This window comes from Arvicola amphibius, chromosome 1 (genome assembly GCF_903992535.2).
Source record: "Arvicola amphibius chromosome 1, mArvAmp1.2, whole genome shotgun sequence".
Taxonomy (NCBI): Eukaryota; Metazoa; Chordata; class Mammalia; order Rodentia; family Cricetidae; genus Arvicola; species Arvicola amphibius.
In genome coordinates this window covers 90,972,463-90,990,572 of record NC_052047.1, presented here as the reverse complement: position 1 = coordinate 90,990,572, position 18,110 = coordinate 90,972,463, and the positions used below count along the sequence as shown (strand labels likewise).

The following is an 18,110-nucleotide window of genomic DNA, read 5'->3' as shown; positions in this document are numbered from 1 at the left end:
TCCTGAGTCTTAGGACCATGATGCAGTGGGGCTGATGGAGATATTACCTTAAGCTGATGAACAACTTTACTGCTGAGTTTGAAGGAACAGGAGGGGAGCACAAAATTACGTATCAGTTGAGACCAGACGGTTTCCATTAATAGTCCCTGGCTTATTTTTAGCACCAGGGATTTCAGTCGTGTTTGTTCTCCATTTTGTAATACAAACTTTATTCAAGATTACCTGAGAACTTGGTCATGGGGAATGTTGCTAGGAACATAAACTAAATGTAATCACATCACAGAATAAATGCTTTGCAAATGTGTTCCAAACCAACGATTTAGAAGAAAATATGGTCCACCAACAGAGAAGCATTCTTGGCAGTTCTGACCGTGTAGACAGAGAAACAGGCTATAAAAGTAATAACCAAGTCTGCGATGGGGGCTCCTAGCTATGACCCCAGTACTCAGAAGGTTGAAGCCGGATGGTTGCTATGAACCTGAAGCAAGCCTGCGTGTGCTATAGACTGAGGCCTTATCTCAAAAAACACACAATCAGAATAGCAATGCCCTTTGAGGTTTGCTAGTGGTGAGAGTAGAATAAAATACTAGTGCACACACACACCCAGAAAGACTTTTTAGTGAAAGAACACAAAATATAACATAAAAATATAACTTACTTCATAGCTGTTATAATTTGATCTGACTTAATACTGGATTCTAATGAATCAAATGTAACAGTACAGAGTACCTAAGAAAAGAATAAAATTATTCTTTAAGTTTTAAAATATTAACAACAATTAACAAAAACCCAGAGATAGATACTGGGGTTCAATCTGAAAGGTCTAAAAGCAAAACAGCCAGCCACTGGTTCTTTCCTCTAACCTCAGTCTGAAATGGTGATCCTGCCTCCAGGAAACTCAGAATGAGACTGTGTCTGAGAGCTGTCTCCTCCCATCATATATATATATATGTATGGTGCTGGGATTAAAAGTGTACACCATTACTGCCTAGTTTCTATGGAAAACTAGTGTGGCTGCTGGGATTAAAGGTGTGTGCCATCACTGCCTGGTCTATAAGGCTGACCAGGGGGGCTGTTTTACTCTCTGATCTTCAGGCAAGCTTTATTTATTAAAATACAAATGAAATATCACTACATGTGTATATGAGTATACATACATACAAACATACGTATATAGTTTATCTGCTCATTTGGTGTGTGTTGTGTTGGAGCTTTAACTGAGGGCCTTGCATACCAGCTACAATCCCAGCACAAACTAAAGATATCTGGCAAACTTAATTCTTCTAAAGGAAAATGTTGTAATCTATAAATACATATCACATAATGCTAGCCATGTAAATCTCAACAATTCAAAAGGCTAACACGTAATCTAAATAGGGCTCACTAGGGCTACTGAGGGGGAGAAAGTGGAAGGAATATTCATAAAAACAATGCTATTCTATAAAAGAAGCCTCAACAGAGGTTCAGCCAAAATCCTCTGCCTGTTTAAAGGAAAGCTCATCTTTGTAGACTGACAGCACAGCCTAGACACTCAGCAGCCTATCACTGCCAAGGCTCAGCTTCAGCAGTGCCAGGGAATGGAGCACAATCCTTAGCACTTACTTTTTTGTTGTTTTTGTTTTTCAAGACAAGGTTTCTCTGTAGCTTTGTTGCCTGTCCTGGAACTAGCTCTTGTAGACCAGGCTGGCCTCGAACTAATAGAGATCCACCTGCCTCTGCCTCCCAAGTACTGAGATTAAAGGCATGTGCCACCACCACCTGGCCTAAAATGGCTTTTTCTAAAAATACCTCTTGCCTTCAGAAACTGAATTTTTGCTCAACCTTACAACCAAGTTCATTTAAAACTATATACTCAGTCTGTTTCTCTATGGTGCAATCAGCCTGTTTAACTAGCCTTTAAGAAAGCAATAACCAACCTTACTATGCCTTGTTTTTTCTTTATAAGTTTTCCAGAACTTTGTATGTGTGTGCATGCACACACGTGTGTGAGCTATGATGATCATTTGCTGACAGCAGCCAATAGATCGAAAGCAACCTTAAAGAAAGCAAGTATCCACCGTAACTGTTTGTGGCAACAGTGGATAGTTTCTCCCTTGTGAACACTGGTGAAGACTCTCATTCCTTTCCCATATCATGTTTTCAGTGCTGTCCATTGCTGGAGTCAGACAAGAGTGGCAGATGGAAGACACAGGAAGTGGACAATTCAAATCTGGGCTCACTATCAATACAAACTACTCCAGGAGGAAGACTTTTCTTTGATATAGCACTGACACATTTCTGAAGGTATGAAAAAATACCAGGAATGGCAAATATGTGGGTCAGTATAAAAATAAGACTTTCTTTTTCCTATTTTAAATGCATATGACCGTTCAAAGTAACAGTTACAGTACTGCCCTGTGGGCGTATGGCGTATGTAGATGTAACTTGACACACTAGAACACAAAGGATGGAAGGGGTGGAAATCCATGGGAATGGCTGCAAAGCTCCTTATTTTAACTCTAGACTCAGAAACCAAAGACGTCTACCATCCCTGTAACCACCACAGAGAAATGCATAGGTGCAGCGATGAAGCAAACATAACTAAAGTGGAATTCTAGTAAACATGCAGGGTGACAGGAGGAGCATCTAATTGGACATATCTTTAATGTTTCATTGAAAGGCATAAGAGGAAATGAATTGAAGGTGAGACAATATATTCACTGAAAGCACTGATTCAAATGGTAAAACTACCATCTCTTTCTCGAATGTATTTAGTTCAGTGCAGTTCCAATGTAATCCTGGAAGGGCTGTTTGAAACTGACATAGTTCTGACATTCAAATGAAGGAAACAATGTACCACAAAAAGCTAAAACAGTTTTGTAGGGAAAGATATGTAAACAGGGAAGATGTACTTCATAGACATTAGGTGTCCCCAAAGGCTTGATAATAAAAATGAAACTGGCCAGAAAATCCACAAAACAATAAAGAGTATAGTTTTAAAGTGTATTTATAAACTTTGTAAAAAAAATTTATAAACTTTGAATATAAGTTGTTATTGAAAATCAGTGGAAAAAATAAATGATTAGTGAATTGGTTTCATTATAGACCATATGTAGCAATATATTCCAAAATAAATTAACTGTCTAAATTTAATAGTTAATGCCTGAAAGTTAAAAGAAAGAAAACCATATGTGCATAATTTTGTCATTCTGGGAATAAGGAGTGATGCAAAAAAAAAAAAAAAGTAAAAAGGAGATGGATTAACCACATCAGAACTCAAGATACATCAGGCTACTATAAGAAAGTTGAAATGTCAGGGGGTGGTGCATCATGCCTTTAACCCCAGCACTCAGGAGGCAGAGGCACAGGGATCTCTGTGAATTCGAGGCCAGCCTGGTCTACAGAGTGAGTTCCAGGACAGGCTCTATGGCTACTGAGAAACCCTGTCTCGAAAAACCAAAAAAAAGAAGAAAGAAGAAGGGAGGAAGAGGAGGAGGAGGAGGAAGAGGAGGAGGAGAAGAAGAAGAAGAAGCCTGGTGACAGTGGCACACACCTTTAATCCCAGCACTCGGGAGGCAGAGACAGAGATCCACCCTGGTCTACACAGGGAGTTCCAGGACAGCCAGGGTTATAGAGACTTGGTCTTGAAAAACAAAACCAAACAAAACCCCTAAAATCAACCAACAGATCAAACAGAAAGAGCTGGGCAATAGTAGTAGGCATCTATAATTCCAGTGCACCTATGGAGGGATGGGGAGTGGAGACAGTAGCTCAGTCCCACTTTCCATACAAATGCAGATGTAAACAACAAAAGAGACCCCCTGATTTCAAACAAGGACACACACACAAAACAAACAAACAAACAAACAAAAAACCAAACTTATAGCATCTACACTGCAAATATAATTAAATAAATAACTTTCAAACATATTTTACCTGTGTCTGTCCCCTTTGAAATAATGCTGATCCATGAAGTGTTTTAAACATATCTACCTCACAACTTATATTCCTAAGTGAAGTCAAATCCCGTCCATCACACCTGTAATAAAGTAGTAAAGTCATATGGAAAGTCAGAAAAATCTTTATCTCTGCTATTAAGTTCTCAACACCAGTGGCCTACAGTAACTTGTTAGAATCGTAAACACTAATATAAACACTTGGGCTCATGCCAACAGGTGCTCATGTCTAAAACGAACACCCAGTTCCCTCCTTTAAGTAAGCTGCTACTGTCAAGGCAACCTGCAGGTACAGCACCTGCCTCAATTCTACTACAGGAGAATATGGTTACCTTTTATATTCATTCAAAATAATACTTCTGAAAACCTCCTTTGCAACAACATTGAAGGATTCTATTATTTCAAATTGGTCGACCTCTGGAAATTTTTCTATAGAGAAGAAACAAATCAAAACAAAATCAAAAATTTATCTTTTGGGAAGAGAAGTTCTCCAAAGTTCACAGCATCAAATCAAGTGAGATGTCCGAACACTTAGTTCTCAGGCAAACAAAGCACATACTTCAAATGCTCTTAAGCCAGTCGTAGGAACTTAGCTTGTGCTATGATCCATCCTGTTCTGTCCTGTTACCTTACCAATACAGACACCTACAAGAGGGCTAACTAACAGTTGATCTTTAGTTATCTTTTAGTTTGTGTGATCTGAGAAACAATTTTCTTCATTACGAATCCATACCAGCTACCCTTTCTGCTAACATCTACCGACTACTTCCATGAGCCAGGCTCTCAGCTTTGCTTTGAGTGCCTCTAACTTTCACAACAGCGTGTAAGGAAAAGGCTACTACCACAAGCCGAAGAGAGAAAAGGCTTAAAGAAGTAAAGTCAGTAGCGGGCCGCTCACCTGGCAAGATCACACAGCACATTTCTAGGGATCCATCCAGCTGTCACATGACACTCGTCGGCCCGACACAGGCTTATGCTTTGAAATGTTAACTAATGCCATCCACCAGTCTCTTGCTTTATTAAGTAATGTATAACTTTAAAGTAATTTGAACATAAAATATGGCCACAGAAAGACATATTACTGTATCTTCAACATACAACAAGCTCTTCTTTCGGTATTGCAGGATTCACACAGGAGAGGCAGGTTTCTATAAAGCCATACTTCCAGTTCAGAATACTTCTGTTTTGCTTTTCCAAGACAGTCTTGCTGTATAGCCCAGGGTGGCCTTGAATTCACAATGCTACTTAGCTTCCTGGGTGCTGGTATTATAGGCCTGAACCACCACCACTGATTATCTTTTCATTCTCTCTCTCTTTTTTTTAAATTTATTATGTATATAGTGTTCTGGGCACCAGATCTCATTACAGATGGCTGTGAGTCATCATGTGGTTGCTGGGAACTGAACTCAGGACCTCCGGAACAGCAGTCAGTTCTCTTAGCCTCTGAGCCATCTCTCCAGCCCTCATTCTCTTAAAAACCTATTGATCACTGATCACTGCATAAGTATGCATGACAAATGTGTATGGGCAGGCATGCTGCAGTGTGCTTGTGGAGGTCAGAGGACAACTGTACAGTCAGTTCTTCTGTTCCACCTTTATCTGAATTCCAGGCATCAAACTCAGGTTTCCAGGCTTACTCGGCAAGCGCTGTTACCTGCTGAGCCCTTGTTGACCATAATTTATTATTCTTGATTTTCAAAAAAGCCTAAATTATTTTAAAGATAATTACAAGTAATGGCATTAACATAAATGTAGGAGAATTTTTATTTTAAAATCTGATAAATGCTCCCACAAGAGGACACGTTTCTCTTGGTGGGAAAATTACTAAAAACTGCACAGCAACCTTTACCCATATTTAAGTTGTTACAAGAACATTATACAGTAAGATATCCAGCTTAGTGATTTGTGGAGAGCTAGCCACCCCTTGGGATTCCGGACAATGTTAGGAATGGCAATAGCATCACTCTGAATGATGACGTGTGCCAGGCACAAATGCAAATTACATCTATAAACTAGGTATTATTGGTGTTACAATGTCACGGATGATAAACTGAAGAATTTATTGTTAAATTTTTGTTTTTAGTATTGGGGATTTAATACAAGGCCTCATGCATTCTGGGAAAACACTATCACTAAGCTATCTCCCCAAACTGGGGTCTTTTTTTTTTCTTCCTTCTCTTTTCCTTTTCTTGATTTTTGAGACAGGGTCTCTCTACATAACCCTGGCTGTTTTGGAACTATGCAGATCAGACTGGCCTGGAACTAACAGAGATTCTCCCACTTCCTGACTGCTGAGATTAAAGGTGTGCGCCATCATGACCTGGTGACTTTTCTTTTTGGGCTCAGGAATTTTAAGTATTTTTTTAGATTTTCAAATGACAGGTTACAGGACATTAAGACACTGAAGCAGATAAGGAAGGAACATTTTACATTCATTATTTACTAGGTGCCAACTCAAGGCAAGTGTTAGCCACACTTCTAGAAGTTAACATGACAGCCAACCCATGGTCTATCACCATTACAGATTTAAGATGAAACTGGGGAACTATGAGAATAACTCAGCTTTAAGATCTTATTACTGAAATCTGAAAACAAATCTATGTATTTTTTTGAAACCAAAACAAACAAAAAAACCCAATGTTTATCTTTCAACCTCTTTAAAAATGAAAACAGAATTTACCCTTTAGTTGCTCCTCTGTGTCTAGTCTTATCTTGTTAACAGCTTCATCTCTAGAAATCTAAAATAGCATTGATGTTAGTGTATAAATATGAAATTCTCATATTTTCAATGCTACACAAAAACACACTGTAAGAACAGAAAGATTAAAACCTGATTTAATTAGTTCAAATTAAATTTGTACATTTCCTTAAAGAGTGCATTTAACAAAAGAATAGAAAAACAAACAGGTAGGCTTTGTCTTGCATTATAAGGAAAGCCCAGTTGCAGGCAGTAGGGGGCTAAGAGGCAGAAAGGCAACGGAAAGGAAGCATGACACACATGGTGTGTGGGGTTAGTTCTCAAAGGAAAACTGCTTTATTTACATTTGTTGGAGGTTTATTTATTCTCTGCAGTGCTGCCAATCAACCACAGGGCCTCAGGAATACAGGACAACTGTTCTACTACTGAGCCTACACCCAGGCCTGGCAAGAGTTCTTGAAGACAAATAGGACTAGCATGCACAAACAGAACTGAATGAGTTACAACAAAGTAACCTCCAAACAAAACTGAAGGTCAACCTACTTTATCATGCTCATAATCCGTAAATACTGCATAGAGTTTCTCCACGGCGAGTCTATTAAGTATAAAATAAATGTTAGCAAACAATAATTGAACTATGAAGTTCTAATAACTGAAACAAATATAAACAGCAATGAACTACAAACTAAATACTTGGCGCTCCATAAAGGTGAGATGTTGTGTTGCTGCACCTCACTCCTATGTGCTTATTATAATCCAGAACAGAGTTCCCTCCACTCAACTATGCCCCTCCCTCTTCATTGCTCATCTTATTCCAATCCAGAGTCACTCATATTTGCTGAGTGCCTCCCTGTTCTAAGTATTGCCAGGCACCGTCCAAGCCCTGGGTATAAGGCTGGCTCAAACCCACTTCTTTTTGAGAAATTCAAGTTTCTTAGACATACAAATATTGTATGTTTTATTCTCTTTCCCCTGGACATGGAGAGATAAAGGATCTGATTTTTACTTGAGATTTAAACTTATGTTTAAATTGGATTAAGTTTATGCCGTTTGCTGGTTTATCCTCCTGTAGGCATCAGATAGGTAGTTACGTTATGGTAATGATGTAAAGAAGGAACGTGCCACACAGCGTGCATCTCCTGAGAGGAACCTGAACCTGCTGACAACGGCCCACCTGCGCAGGCGTTCTTACTTGTGAGCATACTTCACAATCTCTGGTGAAGGGATGAATATCTTCTGGGGTGTCCTTTTGGCAACACCAATTTCTTTTACCAACTGCTGGATGCCCTGAATTATCTGCTGGGTATACTTCACTCCAATTTTGATAGCATGACAGAAGTCCTGCTGTAGAATGTTTTCTGCAGAGGCTTCCAACATAACTAGTCAGAGAATAAAGAGACAATTACCATCTGAGAATCTTTCACCAACAGGGTATTTTTTTTTTTTTATTAAAAATTTCCACCTCCTCTCATCCCCCCACATCCCCTCCACCTCCCTCTCCAGTCCTAAGAGAAGTCAGGGTGCCTTGCCCTGTGGGAAGTCCAAGGCCCTCCCCAACAACAGGGTATTTTTAAATGAAAAACAAAGACACAAATAACAAAAGTACAACTTGCAAGTAAAATGCAGAATAGGTAACTTATTTACCAATCTGGCTTTTAGGTGCTCCAGCAACCACTAAATTTAAAGTGCTAGAAGACATCTCTTTCCTTGTCGGGTTAACAACACATTCTCCATCAATCATTCCTATTCGTACTGCCCCTAAAACATATTTAAAGTTAGCAATGTATAATTAAAACATGCGATTTTCACAGTATTATTCTAGTAGCCGCTGCATCACACTGTCTTTCTGACAACAGAATGAACTTTCTATTTCTCCCATGTTAAGGAAGTTCAGAGAGCACCTATCCCATCCTCCTTTATAGGCTCAGTGGGATGCTCCGAATTCCTCAAGTCAGATGATTTTTGCACACACTTTGATCATGTTCTTGCTCTTTATATCCAGACTCCTCTGTCCACAGCAGATGCTTGCACCCCTCTCCCACTGACGTTTCACTTACACATTGACTACTTTGAGAAGCACTACTTGACAACCTGCGCTTCTATATAATTTTTCTAGCACCTTGTCTGTGCCATTATAATAGTAAACTTAGCAGGGCAGTGGTGGCATACACCTTTAATCCCAGCACTCGGGAGGCAGAGGCTGTCAGATCTCTGTAAGCTTGAGGCCAGCCTGGTCTACAAGAGCTAGGCCAGAGCTGTTACAGAGAAACCCTGTCTCAAAAACCAAAAAAGAAAAAAGAAAAAGAAAATAGTACTTTTTGTAAAGAAATCGGCAGACTGTATGGTTACAACTTCCAGGAGTTTTAAGTTACAAACATGTTTGTTTTATCTTCAAAGACTATGTACTATGGTAATCCCCCACTGTAAGAAAGAAAGAATGAAAGGGAATTAAGAAGCCTAGGGGCATAAAATCAATGGCACTATAACAGTCTTTGGGTAACAAAACCCAAAGCAAGGATGAAATGCCTGAAAGACCTGCAAGAAATATAGTATGCTATCTAGTTCAGCTTGCCATGAAGTAATAAATCAGCACCAATAACATGCACATTGTTACTGAAAGAACAGAAACAGCAGCTCATACTTCCAAATTGTAACTTACCAATAGGTCCATTCCAAGGAATGTCTGACAAGGAGAGGGCTACAGAAGCTTTAGAAAGGAGACAGATAAAAAGCTGAAATTAAATTCCATTGCTTTAAAAAACAACAGTGATCATTTTAGCTGGTGTTCTTATACTTACCACCATTAATTGCTAGGACATCAGGTTCATTGATGCCATCTACTGCTAACAGATTACATATTACCTGGCAACAAGGGAAACAAATTAGACATACAGATAGCAATAACAATAGCCCCTTGATATTGGCAGATTATGATTTAAATTAGCAACTTGGCCTAAAATATAAGAACTATATGATTGATATCCAAATCATGATCAATATCCAAATACCTTAAAGTTACCTATTATTTAACTAAATTCTTGATACTAGGCATTTAAAACTTCGATTTCCTCATTTTGTATTTCCCAAGGGTATGTGGTGTATGTGGCTACCAGCATTGCTGGACCAGGGGTTCATTTTTACTACCAATTCTGTTTTGTTGAGACAAAACATGTCATCTTCCTAAGGAGTTCCTTTGAGAACTACAGACACGCTGTATGGAAAGAACCTGGACAATACTAGGTATGCTACGGCATTCTGTAAATGTTGGCTATGTACTTGTATGAGTATCAGTTTATATTGCAATGATGTACCTCAGTTAGATTTTTAAAAGAATAATTTCTTTGAGTCTCTGAAGTCCTCTCAAAGATATACTTACTTACTGCAGTTAAATAAATGGCTACTCAAGTATATCTAACTAAAGTATATGATCACCTTGAGGAAAGAAAAGAATATTCAGAAAGTATGAAAATATAATAGAAGTTCAGAAGATCTAGAATAAAGATATTAAAATTAGTTGTGACAAGACGGTGTGGTGGGTCACTGCTGTAATCTCAACACTTGGAAGACCGAGGCTGACGACTGCCATGTGTTTGAGGCTAGCCTAGGCTATGCACAGAGTTAAAGCCAGCCTGAGCTACAGAAATTTAGATCTTGTTTACCAAATCAAAACAAACAATTATGCTTATGGTCCTAATGAGCTATTATAAATTTGACCCACAAAATCCAGCCACCGAGTCTGGCTACCACCCCTAACTATTACACTTTCTTTTATATACATCCACCTATTTCCTAACACAGGGCGGTTTAGATTCTCATTCAACCTTTCCAGAGCATTCCCAACAGTCTTTCCCTCCTACTCATAATTCAGGCATCAGCTCAAAATCACACCAGTCACATACGGTTTTCCAAAGTACTGCCTTTTAAAGTGACTCAAAGTATAATGCACGAATACCATAAAAATTCTTTATAAAGCTTTCTTTAGAAAGAGTTATAGGGATTAAATAATTTAACCAAACCAAAGCAGAATTTACCTGAGTATCATAAAAATAGCCAGGTGGAAAGAGAGGTCGAATTGAACGATCTGTCAAAACAAAGAAAAAGATTTTAAATGGCCCTGGCAAAATCGTTCTAGAATTAAAACTACTGAACTAAGAGACGGCTGTTGATTATGTCATAGACACAAACAAAAAGATCGCGTGTTAAGAAAAACACTGATAAGTATCAACACTTTCATGAATACAGACCATTACCTAACAACAAAGCAAAGGAGGAGGCTGAAGACCAATAGCAGACAAAAAGAAAATGTTCATTGGTTTACTGTCTGAGGAACACATATAAATATGTACAAGCTAGCAATTATGGGGTAGAAAGCTGCGGACCACAAATGATCCCACAATATCTGCAGATGTCAAAGAGCTGGGCTATTGTTAGGCTGGCGATGCTATTAAGTAGCGCGGTGCTTACCTAGCATGTGAATAACCTAGAACTTCACCACACCCACACCGTCCCAGCCACACAGTCATGCTTCTTCCTTCTCAAAAAAGATCTGGAAGATGACAGACATACTTCAATAGCTGATAAACACAATGCTTTTAGGAGTTACTAAGTTGAGCATAAAAATGAAAAACCACAGGGATAAATCTAACAGAGAACTGACATGGGCATGGGATTCACGTGCTCAACAGATTCATTCAGTCAGTATGTACTGGTGAATTCAGTGTTTACTGAATGCCTCTACACAAGGTATAAGGCTTTGCTAGAGAAGGAACAAGTTTTTCCTCTCAGGGGGCACACATCTGATAGTAAATGATAGCGAGCGGCAGCCATACAGAGAAGGAAGCGTGGGAGACCCTGCAGAGCAGAGATGGGAAGAAGCGATGTGAAAAATGGCACACATAGGAGATCTCACCTATGACTCGACTTGTAAGAATCTCTTTGTCAGAAGAGCCAATCTCCCGTCTAAGGTAGTTTGTGGGGATTCTACCTGCTGCAGCGGCCTTCTGTCTGTAGTCAACCTGAAGCAGCAATGAAGAATTAAGGTTCATATCCCAAGAACCCCTACAGAAGCACCAACTTTCCTGAGGTTGCTCACAACATATTCTAGACAAGTAGATAATATTTAATTTGCTTTTAGCATTCTTTTAAACCACTCGGGAAGAAGAATTGTATAGAGTGTTTCAATTGATGAAAAAGAAAAGTCCTTCACTTAGCAGTCAGGTGACTGTTGAGTCTTGCTGCTTTCTACAGTAGTTTACCTTGACCCAGTCAAATAGTGCCCCTTCCTCCCAACTTTGCGCACCAACCCTGTGAGACATAATTGCTTTCTGCTTATATATTAGAAAAACACAAGCTAGGCAGTGGTGGTGCATGCCTTTAATTCCAGCACTCAGGAGGCAGAAGCGGCAAATCTAAGGCCAGTCTGGTCTACAGAGCAAGTTCCAGGACAGGACAGGCAGGGCTCTTACACAGAGAAACCCTGTCTCAAAAAAAAAAAAAAAAAAAAAAAAAAAAAAAAAAAACCCCACAAAAGTCCCTAATTAATTTTTCACTTAATATATAGCTACACACTCAAACTGGAAGAAAACCCAGAGACAATGCATCATTGCTTCTTTAACAACAAAGTACGTGCATCGTGCATGCTCCCACCAAGCTCATCACACTTGACAAGTGAAGTTCACATCCTCAGTCTCAAACATCTAAGGGCAACCCTTTGTTGTACAGCCTAAGTTCAGACACTTGACAGGGTATTACAGATCCGACATTTACACTCACTATTCCGGAGGCTCAGATAAGTAAGTGAATACTTACCAGCAGGGGCATGAACTGGGAAGGTGAAGGCTTTGTTTTACTGACCGCTGTGACCATCACTGCTGTGTCGCCTGACTTGAACAGATACAAAAATATCAGTAATCTTTTTTGAAATCAGACATTAATGTGTAAACAGCAAACTCTATAAAAACTCGTTTCCTCTCTCTCTTGAAATAATGCCTCATTATGTAGCCCTGTAGGAGATCCACCGACTTCTGCTTACGGAAGTCCAGAGCGCTGGACTTGTGAGTGCTTGCACCGTGCCTGGCTCGATGGAAGATCTCTTATTTTGTATGATTACTATCAGTGCAGCGATCTCCATCCTTTCTATCTGACCATGACCAGAATTAGAGTACTCATGGAAGTTTTCACATGGAGAAATGGCTAGTAGCTTAGTCGCATCAATGAAATGAGTCATATTTTACTCTTTATGAAGAAATTTAGACAATAAAGAAAAATTTTCAAGAATTGCTATGAAAAGCATAATAAAAAAACTTTTTTCTTAGAATAAAAGCATAATAGATTTTATTAACAGAATACAGAAAAAGTTTGGAAGAGATCTTAAAGGTCATTTCCTATGTCCAACTGACTTTGCTGGGCTAGCATGTTTCTGACACAGAAACACGTGGTGGTATCTTAACAAGTTCCCAATACCATATGATGACATACGATGGTACTAAGACATCAGCCACTAGGACTTTAGAACAGACTAGTTCCTTACCTGTACCACAGCACAGCCATCTGCAAATCTTGCCAGTTTTCCAGAGGATATTTCTAATTTTCTGTTTAAAAATAAAAATTTAGTACAGTACAAGTCTTAGCTTAGTAAAAAATAATTGAGAGAAGCTAAAAAAAAAAAAAAAGACAACAACAACAAAACCCAAAAGCCTCCCAATCTACCTCGGGGAAAAAGAAGAGGCAAAGCATGCAGGATCTGTGATCATCAGAAGCACAAAGGAGACCCAAGTGCAGCTTAAAGATGATGGACAGCAAGGCAAAGGACTCCCTGGAGGACGGGAAAGCACGGCCGGGAGAAAAGACTCCTGACTAGGGCTGCCCATCTCATGACGCACTGCTGTGTAAACTTTAACCCACGGACTCTTCTCTTCCCTAATTAAAATACTTTAAAATTCCCCCATTACTTTCTGGAAAAAAAATACACACTTTGAATATTGACTACAAAGACTTTCATGTTCTGATATATAACAGTATTTTGTATGCTATGTTAAAAATAATAAAGGACTTTTATCTTCTGATAAATAACAGTATTTTGAAGGCTAACTTAAAACATTAGTAAATAACAATAATACTAATATTGACTTTCATGTTCAACAGGAGTGTCAAGACAGTTTAATGGTAGAAGAATAATCTTTTTCAGTAAAAGGTATGGAGATGGATGGATAGCCACATACTCCATACAAAAATAAAAACTCAAAATGAACATGGTTCCTTTTAGGGATAACTCTTTTAGGGCAAAAGTTTAAAGCTCTTTGGAAAAAACAGCAGGAATAAATGTCCATAAACTCGGATTAGACACTGTCTTTTTTGATGTATCATCGAAAGTCCAAATACAGAGGCAAGATCTATCTTTTTCAAGTAGACACTAGCTCATGTCTAGAACCGTCCATTAGGCACAGGCGGGTAAATATTTCTAAAAGTAAAAAGGTATGACCTATAAACTCATCAAATACATTGAGAACATACATATATGTACACACATATATGAACACATGGGTATATTAAAAGTGTGTAAGAAAAAAACAGGGCCAGGAACTCATCAAACTCAGCCAACCAACGAAGGGTGCAACACTCTCCCCGGGACCCCAGAGAAGGACATCTATCACCACTAGTGAACACTGATCTGCTGTCTCATCAGTAGAGAAGGGACTGTTCCTAAGGCTTCAGCTGAGCTGGCTGACATGCCCAGCTCAAAGTGTTGTAGGCCTACACATCTATGTCCACCCATCTGGACTCAGTTGTGACTGTCCACTCTTCAGCTGAACTCTCCGCTGTGGCTTGGCCCTATGTGCCTCCGGCAGGTGTCCAGCTGAGACTACCAGCAGTAGTCTCTACCTGTCTTAGCTCTTTGCCTTTGGTCTAGTAAGTCTTTTTTCAGCGCCTTGAACTATGCAGCATCAGTTTCTGCAGTCACACTGTAACCGACATAGTTACAAACACAGTTATTACTCCTGCATGGGGTGTCATGTGTAATCTGAGAGTTGGTGATTGCCAGTGGGATGAAAAGAAACCATGTTTGCAACAGCCAGCATGGATCAAGGTAAACTCGAACTGCTTGGCAAATTTCGGCATAGTGTGTGAATTTATTGTTACTCAATGAATTCTGATAATGTAGAAAGACAGGATGATTATGCTTCAGAAACATGGGCTTTCGGTTGTTTCCAAGAAAACTATTAAATTTATGTTGTTTTGTTATTGTTGTTCACTTTGCCTCTTACCGATTTACTTTTCAATATTATATAAAAGATTTCCAAACACATAGAGGACCCACACATACTACATACATGGCCTCTAGGATTTGAAACTGGGGATTATGGGAACAAGTGGAAGAGCTTTGAAGTTTTAATATGTCAAACCATGTCAGTGAATGCCTACCTAAATACTCTGAAAAAAAATTAAGAATGGCACAAGGAGCAGGACATACTGAGATGGGAAAGACACCAAGGAATGACAGGGGCAGCTGCCTGCCACAGAAAGTAGAACTTCAGGGGGAAAAGAAAACCTCTCTCTCTTGCCTGTGTGAGATGTCTTAGTTTTGTTAATTCTGAGAAATTTACCTTTTTTGACCCTCTGTTGTCTCAACTACAAGATGAAGGCAACAGTACCTTCACGAGAGGTTTAACAGGGCTGTATCCATCATATAACCGGTATTCAACAAAACGACGGTCCCTTCCCACTCTGGCTCACACTGGCCTCGTTTTTGGAAGAACTGAGCTGGGCACACACTGACAACGGGTTTCCCACTTCAGAGCCCGAGATCAGAGGAAGATTGTCATGGGCTCTGAGAAGGAAGTCTACCACAGTTAGGGGCTGGATCAAGACGCAGCGGGCAGCGTGGAAAGGGGGGAAGCACCGGGAAGACAGACTTCAAGTCGGGAAAAGGAAATCTCGAGCTTAGGTTAGAGTAGAGAGGTTGACAGAGACTCAGCCTGCTGGAGTCCCACCCTGGGTGTTTGGCTACCAAGGCTGTCTGGTCCGGACACCGCGTGAAAAGTCCGCGAACTCACGCCGTTCCTTACCTGTGGCCCAGGTCCACGGCCACCGTTCGGGACCCGGTGCTGCTCCACAGCGCTCGCGCCTGCAAATAGGTGAGTGGCCGACTCCGCCCGGGCCGGCCGAGGGGACTGAGGGGACCGCAGCCCCGCGGCCGGAGCCTCAGGTACGAGCAGCACTGCCTGCAGGCCGCCATGACACCCCGCGCGCGCGGCCCGAGCGGCGCCTCATTGGCCAGCCTGCGGGTGGGCGGGGCCTGACGCGGTTCCGTTTCGGGGGAGCCTGAACTCCGCCCAGGAAGTGAGCCTTGGCTCCTGCGGAGATCCTATAGGGTCAACCCCACAGAATGCGTTTTGTTCAGCTTTTTTTTTTTTTTCTTTTTTCTGCCCTTACCGGTGAAAATTACACAGAATTGAAGAAATCCCTTGATTCTCTCTCTCTCTCTCTGTCTCTCTCTCGGTCTCTCTCTCTCTGTCTCTCCTCTCTCTGTCTCTGTCTCTCTGTCTCTGTCTCTCTCTGTCTCTCTGTCTCTCTGTCTCTCTCTCTCTCTCTCTCTCTCTCTCTCTCTCTCTCTCTCTCTCCCTGTCTTATTGTTTAAAAGAAAGTCTTAGAATAACGTTTAATAAATATATGTAACAATGCATAAGTACTGAGCGACCCATGATTATTTGGTTCGGTTAAGTAAGGGCTAGGCTCGTATCTAAAGAAGGGCATTGGAAGAGATATCCCTCTCACCCAGTAGCAGCTGCCTATAATTCCGCCTCTTGGAGGCTCATACTGAATCCATGAGACAAATTGGCTTGCCTGAGAGCTTCAGGTTCAGCAAGAGACCCTGACCCAAAATAAAATAGTGGAGCGTTATTAGGCAAGCACTATGTAAATCTCCACCCTCCACATGCAGGTACACACGTGCACAGCGCATGCCTGTGCACCTGCACACACGGGCATGTGCGTATCTGTGCCCGCACGATGCCATCTCTCATACACATACAAATACCATGCACACATTCAAGAGCAAACAAAAGAGCTTTTTTTTTTAAAGAACCACTTGAATAATTTAGCTTTCTGTCCGTTGCAAATGTTGCAGAGATCATAAAAATGGCCAAGGAGTCTGTGCTTCCTTATGTCAGTCTAAACTCATTAGAATAGTAGCAACTGAGTCATAAACTCAAAAGCTGATACTAGCAATGAAATCTGGGGCAGAGCTCTTTTCACAGTATGTTTATGCTAGGCAGTTTTAGGTTAGCATAGAGACAGAAATATAAAAATTTACATTCTTGGGGCTGTAGTAACCAAAACTGATTTCTGAAGTTTTCACATTCTGGAATTATAGTTCTGCTAAGTATGTTCCAGAGCTACCATGTAATTTAGAAGGCGTTTCTTTATGACACTTGGAGAATAGGAAAGGTGATTCCATCTAAATCCACCAGCAATGTTTCTCATAACCCCCTTTCTCTTTTTTCTTTCATAGTCAAATTAAACTACATAAAAATAACACCGTCATGTGCTCCGTGTGGCAATTTGACTAAAGGAAAACATCATTGCATTAAGATATGCTCAGTTGAAGTGTAATTTGGTTTGTGCTTTTGTTTGAGATTCTATACATTTATTTTAATTTTTGCTTTTCCCTTTTTCTTGTGATAGGTAACTGTCCCAAAACTGCAAGAATAGTGAGTGTACATCTTATTATACATTTGTAGATGTTGTGTTCTTTTAAAAATGCTACGGAGTCCCAGGCGGCAGCTGTAGGCAAGCAGCAAATGCTATAAAGTCCCAAATGGTGGTATCAGGCCATGTGGCGGCAGACGGCAGGCCCTGCGAGCAGCCAGTCCCAGGCAGAGAAGGCTGCCCGTCTTAGAGCGGTGGCCTGAGCAGTGGTGGTGGCCCATGTGGTGGCAGGCAGTGGGCTCTGGGAGCAGCCAGTCCCAGGCAGAGAAGGCTGCCAGTCCCCGAGCAGTGGCTAGTCCCAGGCAGGGAGACACATGGCGGGCGGGCAGAAGACAGAGACATGGTGAGGTTGAATATTTATTCAGGGGAGTTATGAAGGGGGAAGGAGGACGGAGGGGGAGAGAGAGAGAGAGAGAGAAAGAGAGAGAGAGAGAGAGAGAGAGAGAGAGAGAGAGAGGAGGAGGGGGGAAGCAGAGAAGTGGGGAGAGAGGCAGAGGCGAAGCTGCCTCTCCGAGAGGAAGATGGAAAAGAGAGCAAGCTCAGGCCAGAAGCTGAAGATCAGCCTGTATCAGCGGATGGGGGAGGGAGTGGGCGTGGCTTGTCTCTTAAAGGGACAGGGACCAAAAGCATAACAGTAGACATTTCACTAACATTGTAACTAAATGTATCAGCACACACTAAGGCATGCAAGAGAGTTTTCTTAAGAAAGAACACAGCCTACTCAACTTTAAAACACTGCTTTGGGGCCTGAAAGATGGTTCATCCCTTTG

The 18,110-nt window shown here is 40.7% G+C and overlaps 1 protein-coding gene across 2 annotated transcripts in view; it reads right to left on the bottom strand.

Annotated features, from left to right (window-relative positions):
- Positions 1 to 15,891, bottom strand: part of Pnpt1 (polyribonucleotide nucleotidyltransferase 1) — a 36,015-nt gene extending 20,124 nt beyond the window's left edge. For both annotated transcript variants that reach the window (XR_005285007.2, XM_038325784.2), the window contains exons 1-14: positions 15,699 to 15,891; positions 13,163 to 13,223; positions 12,442 to 12,516; positions 11,543 to 11,648; positions 10,665 to 10,714; positions 9,432 to 9,495; positions 9,293 to 9,340; positions 8,278 to 8,391; positions 7,826 to 8,012; positions 7,177 to 7,228; positions 6,616 to 6,673; positions 4,268 to 4,364; positions 3,916 to 4,018; positions 659 to 729 (exon numbers count right to left, since the gene is read on the bottom strand). Coding sequence is in view for 1 of the 2 variants with exons in the window: in XM_038325784.2 (XP_038181712.1) it covers positions 659 to 729; positions 3,916 to 4,018; positions 4,268 to 4,364; positions 6,616 to 6,673; positions 7,177 to 7,228; positions 7,826 to 8,012; positions 8,278 to 8,391; positions 9,293 to 9,340; positions 9,432 to 9,495; positions 10,665 to 10,714; positions 11,543 to 11,648; positions 12,442 to 12,516; positions 13,163 to 13,223; positions 15,699 to 15,868 (1,256 nt within the window). In the remaining variant the exon portion in view is untranslated. The remainder of the gene's footprint in view (positions 1 to 658; positions 730 to 3,915; positions 4,019 to 4,267; positions 4,365 to 6,615; positions 6,674 to 7,176; positions 7,229 to 7,825; positions 8,013 to 8,277; positions 8,392 to 9,292; positions 9,341 to 9,431; positions 9,496 to 10,664; positions 10,715 to 11,542; positions 11,649 to 12,441; positions 12,517 to 13,162; positions 13,224 to 15,698) is intronic.
- Between the last annotated feature and the right edge of the window lie 2,219 nt (positions 15,892 to 18,110).